General features: G+C 40.4%; 1 protein-coding gene across 2 annotated transcripts in view; it reads right to left on the minus strand.

Moving 5' to 3' along the window:
* eogt (EGF domain-specific O-linked N-acetylglucosamine (GlcNAc) transferase) overlaps positions 1-12,257 on the minus strand; it is a 69,453-nt gene extending 57,196 nt beyond the window's left edge. The window contains exons 1-5 of one of the 2 annotated variants that reach the window (XM_067999130.1): positions 12,199-12,257; positions 9,492-9,714; positions 7,009-7,109; positions 3,801-3,909; positions 3,549-3,643 (exon numbers count right to left, since the gene is read on the minus strand). In XM_067999130.1, the coding sequence (XP_067855231.1) occupies positions 3,549-3,643; positions 3,801-3,909; positions 7,009-7,109; positions 9,492-9,714; positions 12,199-12,242 (572 nt within the window). In that variant the 5' untranslated portion in view covers positions 12,243-12,257. Of the gene's footprint in view, positions 1-3,548; positions 3,644-3,800; positions 3,910-7,008; positions 7,110-9,491; positions 9,715-11,921 lie in introns of both variants that reach the window. The other variant, XM_067999131.1, reaches the window with a different exon arrangement.
* Positions 12,258-14,705: the final 2,448 nt, after the last annotated feature.

Genomic DNA, 14,705 nt, shown 5'->3' on the forward strand with positions numbered 1-14,705 from the left:
GTTCATTACTCTCATTCAGCGAAGGGAACCTGGCCCCCTAACTGGACTGGCCTACATATGATTCCAGTCCCAAATTACGTGATTGACTCTGAAGGCCCTCTGAAATGGTCAAGCAAGTCACACAGTTGCTAAGAAAAGATCACTACGTTGTAAAAAAAATCACTACAGAAAGCTTACCAACATTTTCTCAGGGCAACCAGGGATGAAGGATGGCAATAAATGTGGTCTTGCCAGCATCAGCCACAACTCAAAGAAGATTTTTTTGAAATCTCTTGATGGTGCACGCCATTTCCAATGGATGCAGCATTGCCTCATTTAGAATGCTGGTTTGGCACCAAAGGCAGAGTTTCAATCAGCACCAAACTGGCAATGCAAATGCAACATAAGATTTTGCTTGGGAAGTAATATCTTTGTAACAGGGAAACTGACTGTGTGTGGAATCCTAGGGGCTAACATGGGGTGAACATTAAATTTGAGGGTACAGTTGCACTGCTATTTTTGCATTATGGGTAACGGTTTTGGGGGCCCAATGACACTAAAGTGGCAATATAACTCAGGAGTCAGGTCCCAATCTTGCTTTTAACTGGACCACTTGAGCATTTTAAAAATGCTTTTTCATTATTTTTAATGTTCAGAGAAAGTGGCAGCTCCTACTGGTACTCACATAACATTAAAAATGAGGTGCCTGGAGAACAGGACCATGCACGTGTTCAAGCAAGCATTCACACAGCTCCTTTGTCACTGGCCACATTGGAACCCTTAGTCTGCAGTACAACCCGGATCTGCTGGCTGTTCATCATAGCAACAGTATAACTACATAAGAGATTATCCTGTCCTTTTCGGAAGGATATATGTTTTTTTCTATTTTACTCCCTTGTCCAGTATTCATTAATCTTGCCACATTACCATCCCACCCCAATTTCATAGCTACTTGTTTCTACACAACAATCCAGATGGACAGGTAAGAAACGATAGGATCACAAGGTTCTAAGTGACTTCTGAGGCCAATGGTGCCAATTTTCCATCCTAAAGTATGCCACAGTAAGGTGAGATGAAAAAGTGCTGGCCTTCACTCTTCACAGCAGAAACCATTACATTTAATCCAGTGGTTTGAAGCTTCTACAGCAGCTCAGTGGTAAAAGAACTGCCTGGGGCTAATAGGTATTGAGCTAAAAAAGCTGGGAAGGTCCCAGGTTTGATCCCCAACCTGTACTCAGTTAGTTTATTTCAGCCAAGGTGGCAGCAGGAAAACTACAATTGGCCTCAGTGTGCCTGGGCAAGGGAGGAGAAAGAAATATCAGTCAAGGGCCTGATTATTCTGACTGCTACTAGTGGTCCCTGTCAGAAAGTGCACAGATCTGGAAGTTAGATGAGTTAAAATCAAGCTCAGCTGGGATGTTCTCCATGATAAAATAGTCTGGTGACACTCACTGCCTGGTGGTCTCAGGTATAAAGAATTAAACCTTGGAGATGCTTCCAGAGAGATTCTAGCACCCACGGAATTTTGTCCTGACAAGGAGTCAGCATCTTCAAAAGAGGGCAGAATTTTTTTTTAAAGTTTCAGTGGTCTGACTGAGAACTTGCATATAACATCTACCAGTGCAATATCTACAGACTCAAGGGGTCAAGTTATTTGCTATGCACACTGACTAATCCTGCTTTCTTTGAAACTTGGTGCACCACTGCACATTTTTTTTTATTCATTCACGGGATGTGGGCGTCGCTGGCGAGGCCAGCATTTATTGCCCATCCCTAATTGCCCTCGAGAAGGTGGTGGTGAGCCGCCTTCTTGAACCGCTGCAATCCGTGTGGTGACGGTTCTCCCACAGTGCTGTTAGGAAGGGAGTTCCAAGGTTTTGACCCAGAGACAATGAAGGAAAGGCGATATATTTCCAAGTCGGGATGGTGTGTGACTTGGAGGGGAACGTGCAGGTGGTGTTGTTCCCATGTGCCTGCTGCTCTTGTCCTTCTAGAAGGTAGAGGTCGCGGGTTTGGGAGGTGCTGTCGAAGAAGCCTTGGCGAGTTGCTGCAGTGCATCCTGTGGATGGTACACACTGCAGCCACAGTGCGCCGATGGTGAAGGGAGTGAATGTTTAGGGTGGTGGATGGGGTGCCAATCAAGCGGGCTGCTTTATCTTGGATGGTGTCGAGCTTCTTGAGTGTTGTTGGAGCTGCACTCATCCAAGCAAGTGGAGAGTATTCCATCACACTCCTGACTTGTGCCTTGTAGATGGTGGAAAGGCTTTGGGGAGTCAGGAGGTGAGTCACTCGCCGCAGAATACCCAGCCTCTGACCTGCTCTCGTAGCCACAGTATTTATATGGCTGGTCCAGTTAAGTTTCTGGTCAATGGTGACCCCCCAGGATGTTGATGGCGGGGGATTCGGCGATGGTAATGCCGTTGAATGTCAAGGGGAGGTGGTTAGACTCTCTCTTGTTGGAGATGGTCATTGCCTGGCACTTATCTGGCGCGAATGTTACTTGCCACTTATGAGCCCAAGCCTGGATGTTGTCCAGGTCTTGTTGCATGCGGGCTCGGACTGCTTCATTATCTGAGGGGTTGCAAATGGAACTGAATACTGTGCAATCATCAGCGAACATCCCCATTTCTGACCTTATGATGGAGGGAAGGTCATTGATGAAGCAGCTGAAGATGGTTGGGCCTAGGACACTGCCCTGAGGAACTCCTGCAGCAATGTCCTGGGGCTGAGATGATTGGCCTCCAACAACCACTACCATCTTCCTTTGTGCTAGGTATGACTCCAGCCACTGGAGAGTTTTCCCCCTGATTCCCATTGACTTCAATTTTACTAGGGCTCCTTGGTGCCACACTCGGTCAAATGCTGCCTTGATGTCAAGGGCAGTCACTCTCACCTCACCTCTGGAATTCAGCTCTTTTGTCCATGTTTGGACCAAGGCTGTAATGAGGTCTGGAGCCGAGTGGTCTTGGCGGAACCCAAACTGAGCATCGGTGAGCAGGTTATTGGTGAGTAAGTGCCGCTTGATAGCACTGTCGACGACACCTTCCATCACTTTGCTGATGATTGAGAGTAGACTGATGGGGCGGTAATTGGCCGGATTGGATTTGTCCTGCTTTTTGTGGACAGGACATACCTGGGCAATTTTCCACATTATATTGTTACATACATATTGTTCTTAGTTCTGGTGGAAGCTGCAACATGAATGACTATCATATACTCAACTTGGATCAATGAAGAATGCCACCTTAGAGTGACAAATAGTTATATTGGTCACAAGTGTATAAACAACTCCTCCAATGTCACCATGATACACTAGATTTTGGAATGTGTTGGCTACTCCTAGACTACCGTCTTCAGTAGGAAGTCATGAAGTTGACACAGTTGGGGCTGCTTTGAATTCAGCAGCTCTACGTTGTGTCGCTAAAGTCATAAATGCAAAATGTAAGTCCTAGCATAATTGGGGCATCACATGCTACTTGTTACATTACCAGGGTGAAGTATATTCTGAATACGCAGTCACATAAAGAGTCTGCTGTTTACCACAATACGAAACATTTGAAATCAGAGACCTATCTGTGCTTCTTCTTGGATTTCTCAAATCAATGTAGAGATTTGTAGCTCTGCAATAGCGAGTGTATTTTGAGCACGCTAGGGATGAATCTCCCTGAAATAAAACCCCAAAGGAAAAACATTAGTCAAACCTGATTAAGATCAAAACCCAGCATTTCATAGAAATCCAGTTTGGAAAATAATATAGTAAATAGAAAGGCCTGATTTTAATTTTAAAAGAAGAAAATGAAAAGCAGTTTTCAAAATCTTACTGGTTTGACTGGTTCACACAGTGTTTTCATCTCATGAAGCATTTCTTTAACATAACCAAAGTCAGCCTGCTGCCAGAAAATCTCCTGTGCTGCTTCTATTGTGTTGCCCCTGTTACAAAACATATAAAATGAAACTCTGGAAGGCTAGTTAGTGAAGGATTCATCCATTTACTGGTCAAGCAGCAAGTTCCCAAAATCTTGAGGTCATTATTCAGCTGGATAACCTGAATGACAAAGATGGGTTCTATGTACACTCTGAACATATATGTGTACCTTTTACTTCGTTTCCACTGTTTGATATCCAAGAACTCCGGAGAAAGGTGCAGTGTATGAACACTAACCTGTCATACTAGTAGAACCAAAATTAACTTGGATCTCAGTGCACATTAAAGTGCGCAGCGATACACACACACAGACACACATTTTAACATAGACAACATTGAAACAAATAACCACCTTGCATAATAGTGATGTAACTATTTTGGAACAGTTTGACCAGTATATTGGTTGGGACAATTTCTTAGAAATCTATAATATTTTGGTTCTCCTCCATTTGCTAGTTATTTTCTGACATTCTTTAGTTCCTTACAAATTTACAAAAATGTCAGTTAAAACTTCATAGAAGCCACTGAACCATAGAAATTTACAGCACAAAAGGAGGGCATTCCACCCATCATATCTGTGCTGGCTGTTTACTACAGTAATCCAAATCTGTCCTAAAGAACCATTCACTAAGATCTGTTGATGCAAACAATTTGAACCAGTACTTTTGTCTATTTTAAGAGTATTTAAACTTTTAGCAATCATATATATCCTTTGATACTTGCATACTGTCTAGCTCAGTGATAGCAAATTTATGCCACGTGGCCAGTTTTAGCAACACACGGGAGGCACAACACAAAATAAAAAAGTTGAAGAAAATAAGTAAGATAGTAGAAAATAAATGAGACAGGCCAAGAATAATTCCTGCCACAGTTTATTTTTTCACTGGTTGTTACTCACAGACCAATAACTAGATGGTTACCAATAGCAGTCAGTGAGACTTTGTGCACTTGCTACAACTGAGTTTGGAGCTGATTTCTGTTCATTTTAATTTACTCCACGTTTAGGATAGGTAATTCCCTAGAATTGTAAAGTGGGAAAAGGGAAGAATGTTGCGAGTGCCATCAATTTTTTGCTTACAGTTCCTTGTGGTATTTGGTGACGAGGAAGTAAAGGATAGAAAGTGTGACAACTGGCAGTGGGGCTGGTGAATGACAAGTGTGGCATGAACCCACACTTACAGCCAGAATGAAATTCAAATAAAGTGTGGCCAAGATTTCACTCGGATACTTAGGGCAGAATAAGATTAAAGTTACTAATCACAAGTGATTTAGTAAACCTGGAGCTAAATGTAATTTAAGAGTATCCACTAGTGCTTCATATATAAAGTTGACAGACTTATGAAATAGGGTCTGGAGCAGGGAGAGTGAGAGTTGCCCTGATGTTGGCATGCAATAAGCTAGTAAGTCTATATTTTGTTACTTTATGGCATTCAAGCCATCACTGACCCAACTCCTCCTCTGCTGATCCTGGAAATCTGATATATGACTCAGACAACCTTCCCTCCCCTTACTGATTAAAAGCAGACGTGAAGTAGCTATCTGAATAGGAAGATGTTCAATCAAGGAACAGTAGTGATGGAATATACACAGGCCACATTCCTGACTGAGGAGGTGGTTCACTTGATCTGCACTCCAGAGGGTAGTATTTTCCCCTGAAAAAAAATGTTTTAAGGTAGAGAATTTTAAGATGGGTAGATAGATCAAATATGAATGTTTTAATGACTGCAAAGGACACACAGTACTCAGGGAGTATTTCATATAACATCTTGGTGCACATTGTACATCAACTGTTGTGGGATAGTGTACCATTACAGGATAAATGACTTAGCATAAGCATAGAGCATGATGGGATAGTTAGCATATAATGTGAGGAAACTAACTAAGCATGATTAGAATAAACTAACACAATTAAGGCCTAGGGAGAATAGAAAATTACGAAGAAGAAAGGGAGGAGCTCAGCTGCACAATGCAAGGAACATAGCCTTGAGAAGTACAGATAAGAATTGGGGCCCTTAGTTCCCCTGGTTTTGTGTCGAAACCAGTCATATGACATCTACTGAGTCAGTATGAGTGACAGTTGCAAACAAAAAAACTGTACAAGTAGATGTGTTTCAAGAAAGGTATAAATATGTAATTAAACCCTTTGACAGGTGAACAACCTCAACTGGTGAGCTCCTAGCCCCGGATGAGTCTCCTGCAGGGTAAGCAGATAGCTGTATCGCTTGTATTAATCATGCATGCAGTCTAATAAAATCTGTCAAGTTGATCTGACTCCTAGGTCTCGTACCTTTAATCACAGAGTGCAGGTCACTCCGACAACAAACAGCACACCCAAATGGTTGTAAGATTATAGTTCTACCTCTGAAAATTAAACTCAACAATTACGCCACAACATTTACGTCAATACTTAGAAGATAAAAAAGACTTAGGTTTTGTCATGCAATGCAATTAAAGCTCTCTTAATAGGAAAATCACTTCAATTAAAAGTTGTGTTTCGCTGGGATACATTTGCAACATATTTTGGCTAGTACTGACACAGAAAGCAGCAGATTTAAAAAGAAACTAATCACAAATTAATTGTTTAAGAAGCAATTACAATATTTAGTTATATTTCATAAATCATCTATCTTAAGGCAAAGCTTTGAGGTTCCAATTCAGGGTTTATGACAGAAACTGTTTATTTTTTTTAAAATCTATTTACAGTTTCTAGAAAGAGGTTTTCTACAATCATTTGTATTTACTGATGTTCAAACTTTCTAATATTCATGGATTACCATTAAATGTTAACTATGCCCCTGTCCATTAGTGACTAATAATCTTTTAGTATAAAAAGTTGACTAAAATTTATTGCAAATGATTACACTGAACCTTTTCCAGTCCAGGACCTTAAAATTAAGCCCCAAGATCCTGCTGGAAAATAATTTTTGAGAATCAGCTGCTGCAGTGATGGGTAAAATTGTGATTTAAATTTAACAGCACAGGTAACATAAGTGATATCAACTAAAGGAAAAACTGTAGACATGTCCAAAACATATGGAATTCTTCACTCAACTGAGATGTATCCCTAAATCTGTGCCCTTTATTACCTTTGCTAGGGGTCTTACCAGCCTGAAGTAGCATCAGTGCACACTGGATAGCTGAATCTGTATTCTGGCTTGCAATTCTTTTCATATCCCCAACAGGATTGCAGCTTGCTCAAGTGTTTCTACAGCAAAAGCAAATATGCAATTAACTTAAATTTCTCATTCTGTCTTATTAATTTTTTCACCCAAATTACTGTCTGTACATTCTTTACACTCAGTAAAAAAAACTAATAATGTGTTAGCACAATATGAAAAGAGCAAAAACAGTGGTATAATACTGAAAAAGATGATCTGTTTAATATTAAATTATTGCTGTTATTCCTTATCAGACTTCCTTCTTTATTCTTTTTAAGTACTTCTGAATGTTCAACTAAAGTGATCCAAGTAATTAGCATGTAATTAGCAGGATTTATTGTCCAGTAGTGATATAAATTTATAAATATGTTGGATGTATTTTAAAAGCTGATTCAGAGACAGCATGGTAGCTCAGCGCTTTAAATCATCGCAGTGGTGGGGCTTAGGTTCACTTTACAATCCCCAATTCATTAAACTCAGCCATTTGGCTGTTGAGAAAACACCAAGTAGAGGCTAGGTATTCCCCAACATGGACAGAAAATCAGATGGATGGTTATTCCCAGGAGTGCAGATTGCAAACTTGCTCGAATGTAGTATTTGAACAGCAAGTCAAATCCTGATAACTATACTGCAGGGATCCCCAATGGTTCAGCCGGTTAAAGTAGTGAGTATTATACAGGCAGAAGGTCCCAGGTTTGATCTCCATTTTGTGCTAAGTTAATTGATTTCTGGTCAGGCAGCAGAATGGGCATTACAATTGGCCTCAGTGCCTTGTTAGGCAACGGTTCCTATTCCCGGTGACAATACAGTGACCCCTACTGGAAGTGTGCATATACGGGCATCTAGGTTAAGACAGGATCAAACTAAGCTGTGGTGCCTCTATTGAATAGATGGAATAGATGGAATGGCCCATCAATACTAAATGCCTAGGCTCACCCACAAAAAAATGATCATATAAACAAGCTTTAACCTTTTATCATTCAGCAATACAAAATATAAATGTGATTCTAAACTGCTCTAAAGATTAACAGAATAATCGTTAATATTAGTCACTGATTAAAAGGGTTGTGAATATAGACAATGTTTGCGGTGTGAGTAAATATGTTAAAAGCTTATTTCTGAAAATTATCTTTTTTCACACAGCTTTAAGGTTTGTTACATTAATTTGAAAAAGTACTCCTTGGATTAAAGGGAAGAAGAAATTAATAAAAGCCAAGATTCACATTTTCTATTTTATAAGTTACTGCTGACCAGAGGATTTACTTTTCTTTTTCAGGGCTAAACTATTTTTGAAGAAACTCTATAATGCTCCACAACTGACAGCTCCAATTAAATACCAAAAGGGCTACAAGGCTTGCTTCAAAGATTTATTAGGCCAACAAATATTATCTGTGGGCCAATTCATTTTGAGTTTTGCTCAATTGCCTTTAGCGAGGAGAGAAATTTTGCAAAGCTTTGCATCAAGGTATTAAGTAAGTTGAGTAGTTTCTGACAGGACTCATCCACTGAAGGCACTGAATCGTGCTGGTGACGGCAATAATTTTTCATGGAAATCAGTAGCCCTCTTGTCCTTTGCCCAAGGAGCCATTCTTGAAATATGAGCCTAGACCATAGGTTTTCAAACTGGCATTTCCAGTCCGTGAGGGAACCCCAGACAATCTGTGAAGTCATCAAATTTGTGTCTGGCACTAGATTTCTGTACTTTCTATATTTGTTGAATAATGAGGACATTATTTCAGTTGTTGTATACCAATAAAAAGATGTTTTCTGCAATGATTTTCTTTCCTTAGCAGACACTGTCCTTTGGAATCTAGGACAGGAGCTCCTCAGGACCAGATCATTGGGCATTTTTATTTTGTGCTTTTTAATTGCATTCTGCTTTGGAAGAGCAATCTGCATGTCCCACTCTCCCTCATTTATACTCAGTTAGCAGCCTGTCTCTGCAGGCATGCTGGACTCCAGAGACTCAGAGAACAAACACATGGAACCAGTTCCTGCGTTTACATAACTAAAACCAACTGCCTTATTTTAATGGCAGCGTCATAGACCTACATTTTCGTGGGTCTACAATACTACTGTTTCCTGGAACAAGGGCTTGTTCACACTATAAAGTGAGACCTGTGCATCTGCAGTTGGCATAACGCTGTGCAAAATCGTATAATATTTATAGGGGGTCCTTGGGCATGTATCAATATTTGTGGGGAGTCCTTAAACAGAAAAGTTTGAAGAACACTGGCCCAGACAGCAAGTGTGAATGGGAAAGCCAGTTTGCGAAGGATTATGAACAAGAACCCACATTCTATCAGTCTGCAACACAGATGTACAACTACTGTATGGAGTAACTTTTCAATATTTAAAAAATATACCCACTAGTTTTTCCTTTTCACAAAATGCATGAAATATGCTTTTGTACGCAGAGTCAGACCTACCTTAAATGGACAGAGAGGGTCTTTTTTGCAACTAATAGCTATGTGTTTGTTATTGTATAGAAAATAAGGAATATGCTCGTTAGGCAACCTGATGGTATTGTACAAAGGCACTTCTTTGACACCATCCGTATCACTTTGGTCTCTGTCTTCCAGTTCAAAGCCTCCAGCAGGCTGCATTGCAAACTGAAGCAGCATTAACATCATGAGTGAACAGATGGTAGGCCTAAAAAAGAAAAATTTAAACTTCTAGTAGATTTTCATTAGTGGCTTTGCAGCAGAGAACAATCTAACTGTTCCTATTTAAATAAACATGTGTCCAGAATACCACAAGCAACACAACCTTCAAACTGTACAAGTCTACTCAGCTTTGATGTAATAGGATGTGTTTTGCTGGAAACATGCTCCTGAACTTCATAAAAAATGTTTTTGTGTATACAGTAAAGCTAAAACTTGCTTCTGTGACTAACTGATACAGTTTTCTTTTCTGATAATAAATGGAGTCACCTGCTATAGATTACGGTTTAATCTTATAGCTTTTAATCCTTAAAATAAGACATGGAAATAACAAAAAGGGATTACACAAACATCTGGCTCATTCGAATCTGTGCTTAACTAACTAGGGATAATAATCAATTTAATAGCTACATGGCTTATATGAAATTTAAATTCTGGAACAATACTAGTAACTGCACATCTGCCGGAAATTTATTATTCATTTATTACCAAATACATCTCCAAGCATGTTCACTACCACTGCTTCAGACTAGTGGGTATTACAATTATGTTCTTCATACACTGGCATTTTGTAGGGCCCAGTTAGTAGGTTACTGGTCTCAACATGATCTTATGCTCTTAAGACCCACCAAAACTAACTAGACGCTGGGCCAGAGACCAGCTAACCATGGGAAGAAACATGGAAAGCTCCAAGCAGAAAAAGACCACAAGTCCATCTAGTCTACTTTTCTTACAGTTTTATCCGATAATGTGTTTCTCTTCAAGGTACTTATCTAATTTTGCCTTGAAGATATCTAACAAAGATAATAATGGTGAATTTTTCTGAACATTTCAGAGCCTAGCCTTATTTTTGTAAATTAATATGTCATTAATAAACACCAAATTGTAATTTTTAAACTTAACTTTTTTCTCCCATTTTAAAATCCTTAAAGTATGAAGCTCTCTGCTCCACTCTTCATTTAAGCTTCTATGATATTATTACCTTTGCGAATATCCAAATTCATTTTCAATTATATTTACTTTTTCCCTTTCTATCCATGTGTTTCTTGTCAGTTTCACTTTCCCATTTTGATAAGCTAAAACAACAATAGTTATTTCACTTCACTTCCTGAGCAAAATCAGTATCCAATGTTTAACTACGGAATATTTCACTTTATTGAAGATGTTCCATATCACTCTGGTTAGTTTACATAGTAAACAAAAATGCTGGTTTATTCTGAACCATCGAATTCTGACAGCAATATTTTAGATTGACTTCAGTACTTCCAGCATCCCAGCAAATTTAATGTTCAAATTTACTTCTGTAAATAATGATTAAGGTCAACTTTCCTATGTGCAAAATATGTGAAATTGAGTATTAAGAACAGACTGTACTATCAATAGGCAGCACTGTTTCCATAGTCAACGTGGGAACAGACCAGTAAGCTTTGCTGTATCGATTTTTTGACTTTCCTCAGACTTTCTTTTGCAGATTACAATGCCATCTGAACCCCCTGATTATGTTACGTAAATAATATTTAACTAGCCATAGAACTTCCTGATAATGACCTGAATATGACTTCAATAAATTTGGAACAGTTGCATTAGAATCATTAATCAATTTACACTCAATTCTTGATTTCAACACAGCTGGGATGTAGGAAAGAGAAAAAATGTCGGATAGTGTATTTGGAGCTTGGAATAAATAAGTGGGTAAAGTTAAATTTCTATTGCTCAGCTAGCTATGGAAGAATGCCAATAACTTACACATGTCAGTTTACTCTGTCATTTAGTGACAGGGGCATGTAGGCAGGATAGTGATCAGAAATAGGAACCCTTGTCAACTTCCATTTCCCTAACCCAGGGGTGCTGAGGCCTACTGTAATGCCTCAGCTGGCTCAGCACAGACCAGTAATAGAGCTTGAAGACCTTCCTAATCTGTATGGTTCAGCTACTCACTAGATCAAGACTTCAATCCTTTTGTCTCTATGGGCTGTTCAGTTGCATGCCACAGAACCTGGTGGGTACATATAAATTTTAAATAAACGCTCCTATTAATGTGCATTTACCCCAAGCTGTAGATACTAAGAGTTTGGTATTCTAATTTAGGATTTGTCCACCAATTAAGCAATAGCACAAAGAACAACTTTTTAAACGAACCACCAAGGTTCAAACAGGGCAAATGGGCAAGTGAGAAATACAAACGCAAAACCATACCGAGTTGTCGGAGTTTTCTGCGCAGGTATGCTAAGGCCTGCGGGCTGAAGTCTGGACACCCCAGCTGCGTTTTTAACGGTTACATCTTTGCTCTTCTAATGTGGCCCTGCTACTCGCTACAAGAGCTAAGTGATGGGGAGGAGGCCCCCTGTCAATGTATTTTCAAGAATAAAACTGGTGTATTTCCTCATCCCCAACCCTCGGGTAAATACCCGACAGCAGTCGGAACTATCAGACCTAATGCAGCGGCAATGTTTCCATTCGCAGGGTTTTATACCTGGGCCGCCGTTCTGGAACGAACCCAGACCAGCGCGGCGCCATCACACGTGCAACATCACAATGTTCCCCGGACAACACAGAGACGCGAAGAGGTCCCACCCCCTGGACCAAAGTATCACTTCTTAAAGTCGATGATAATAAAAACTCTTTTAGTCGCAACGCCAAGAATTGACCGCCAGATAATACACAATGTGTGTCCTAAACTGGTTAAGGGCCGACAGCGGCTACTACGGTTTGTCTTCCTTCCCTTTCCCTCTGCACAACTCTTAAGATCATGCCTCCATCATTTGTTGCAATCTTATCAAATAAGTATTGCTGTAAATCTTTAAGAAAGTATGTAGCGGACTGTGCCCTCAATTGTTGTCACTTTTACAATCAAGGGAATAGTGACTGCTTTGCCAGAACTTCACTGCACAAATCTTGGGGGTGAAGTTTTCAGTAGAATAACGTGTACACCACATCACCTCACGGTGCAAATATAAACATGTCTAAACTGTGACTAGCACATGGTGTTAACAGCATTAATATATTTTCTATTTATCCTTTTTTCCCCATAATCTCTTCATTTTCTCTCTTGCCACATTCTAACCACTTGATGTCTGGCCATATGATATCTTATGTGATGTCTCATCACCTGACATCTGCAAATTTTACTGCATCATTCTCTCTATCTCCTTGGACTATGTTTTGGAAGCAGGTTGTGTGTGAAGGTGACAACTGTGAACTGGAAGCCTCAGTCGGAGCTGATCTGTACTTGGACTTCACACGTCAAAATCAGCAGGCACAGACTGACCTGAACCAAACCTAGAGCTCACAAAAGGCAGCGGGTTCGATTGTGGGGGGGGGGGGCATTCTCACAGGCCACATCACCCTAAACTCAGCTCAGCATCAACATTTCTAAACCACTACCTGCGCTCACTCAATAGTTTTCATCGAATGATATAAATTACAGTAAAGGAGGCGGCTATTCAGCACCATGCCAGTACTAGCGCATTCTCCTGTGACCCCATTCCCCCCAGATCCTTTTATATTCCTTTTCAAAAAATTTATTCCATTCCCCCAAATGATATTCAAGTCTCTACCTCAATAGCCACATAGTTAAGCATCCTGTGGTGTTATAGCCCTCACAATTCAAGAACCATCCTTCAGCCTTCCCCCTTGGTTCTTCCAGTGAGAATCTACAGTCTCTGTCTCCTTGTTCCCCATTCACTCACCAATGGAAACAATATTTCATCCACAGTAAGGTCCCCAGGTTTCACTCACCACTTTACTTGCAGTTCTTCTCATGCACCACTCACCACGCTGTTACTGCTCCCAGCTCTGCAGAAAATGCTGGTCCCTTGCCCACCTCACCTCTCTCGCCAATCCCATTCCCCAATCTCCCTCTCTCCGACTCCCATTCTCCAGTCTCCCACACTCTCCCCAACCCCCAGTCTCGCTCACCCCAACTCCCGAGCACCCCCTGACTTTGAATACCCCCACTGATTCTGGATCCCCTCACCAACTCTGACCGCTAGGGCATAGAAATTTATACCATTCACACTTTACATTCTTAAACTTTCAGTTTAGTAATACTATCTAAAACTTCCAGGCTTTTCATCCAGAAAGCCTTTACAAACCTTTTGCCAACCTCTGTGACTTTGGTGAATCTTCTCTGGATCCAGGTCTCCTTTAGGTGGAAAGTCTAACCTTAAATACTTTAAGCTACATAAAGAGAATCCCACTTGAGGTGACTTAACCAAAGGCCAATTTAGTTACATAGACCCCTTTCTAAAGTGTCATAGAAAGACTCATATCTAAGTTTGCCGATGACACAAAGATTGGTGGCATTGTAAGCAGTTTAGATGAAAACATAAAATTACAGAGGGATATTGATAGATTAGGAGAATGGACAAAACTGTGGCAAATGGAATTCAATGTAGGCAAATGTGAGGTCATCCACTTTGGATCAAAAAATGATAGAACAGGGTACTTTCTAAATGGTAAAAAGTTAAAAACAGTGGATGTCCAAAGGGACTTAGGGGTTCAGGTACATAGATCATTGAAGTCTCATGAACAGGTGCAGAAAATAATCAATAAGGCTAATGGAATGCTGGCCTTTATGACTAGAGTACAAGGGGGCAGAAGTTATGCTGCAGCTATACAAAACCCTGGTTAGACCGCACCTGGAGTACTGTGAGCAGTTCTGGGCACCGCACCTTCGGAAGGACACATTGGCCTTGGAGGGAGTGCAGCGTGGGTTTACTAGAATGATACCTGGACTTCAAGGGTTAAGTTACAAGGAGAGATTACACAAATTGGGGTTATATTCTCTAGAGTTTAGAAGGTTAAGGGGTGATCTGATCGAAGTTTATAAGATATTAAGGGGAACAGATAGGGTGGATAGAGAGAAACTATTTCTGCTGGTTGGGGATTCTAGGAGTAGGGGGCACAGTCTAAAAATTAGAGCCAGACCTTTCAGGAGTGAGATTAGAAAACATTTCTACACACAAAGGGTGGTAGAAG

The sequence above is a fragment of the Heptranchias perlo genome, chromosome 17 (genome assembly GCF_035084215.1).
Source record: "Heptranchias perlo isolate sHepPer1 chromosome 17, sHepPer1.hap1, whole genome shotgun sequence".
Taxonomy (NCBI): domain Eukaryota; kingdom Metazoa; phylum Chordata; class Chondrichthyes; order Hexanchiformes; family Hexanchidae; genus Heptranchias; species Heptranchias perlo.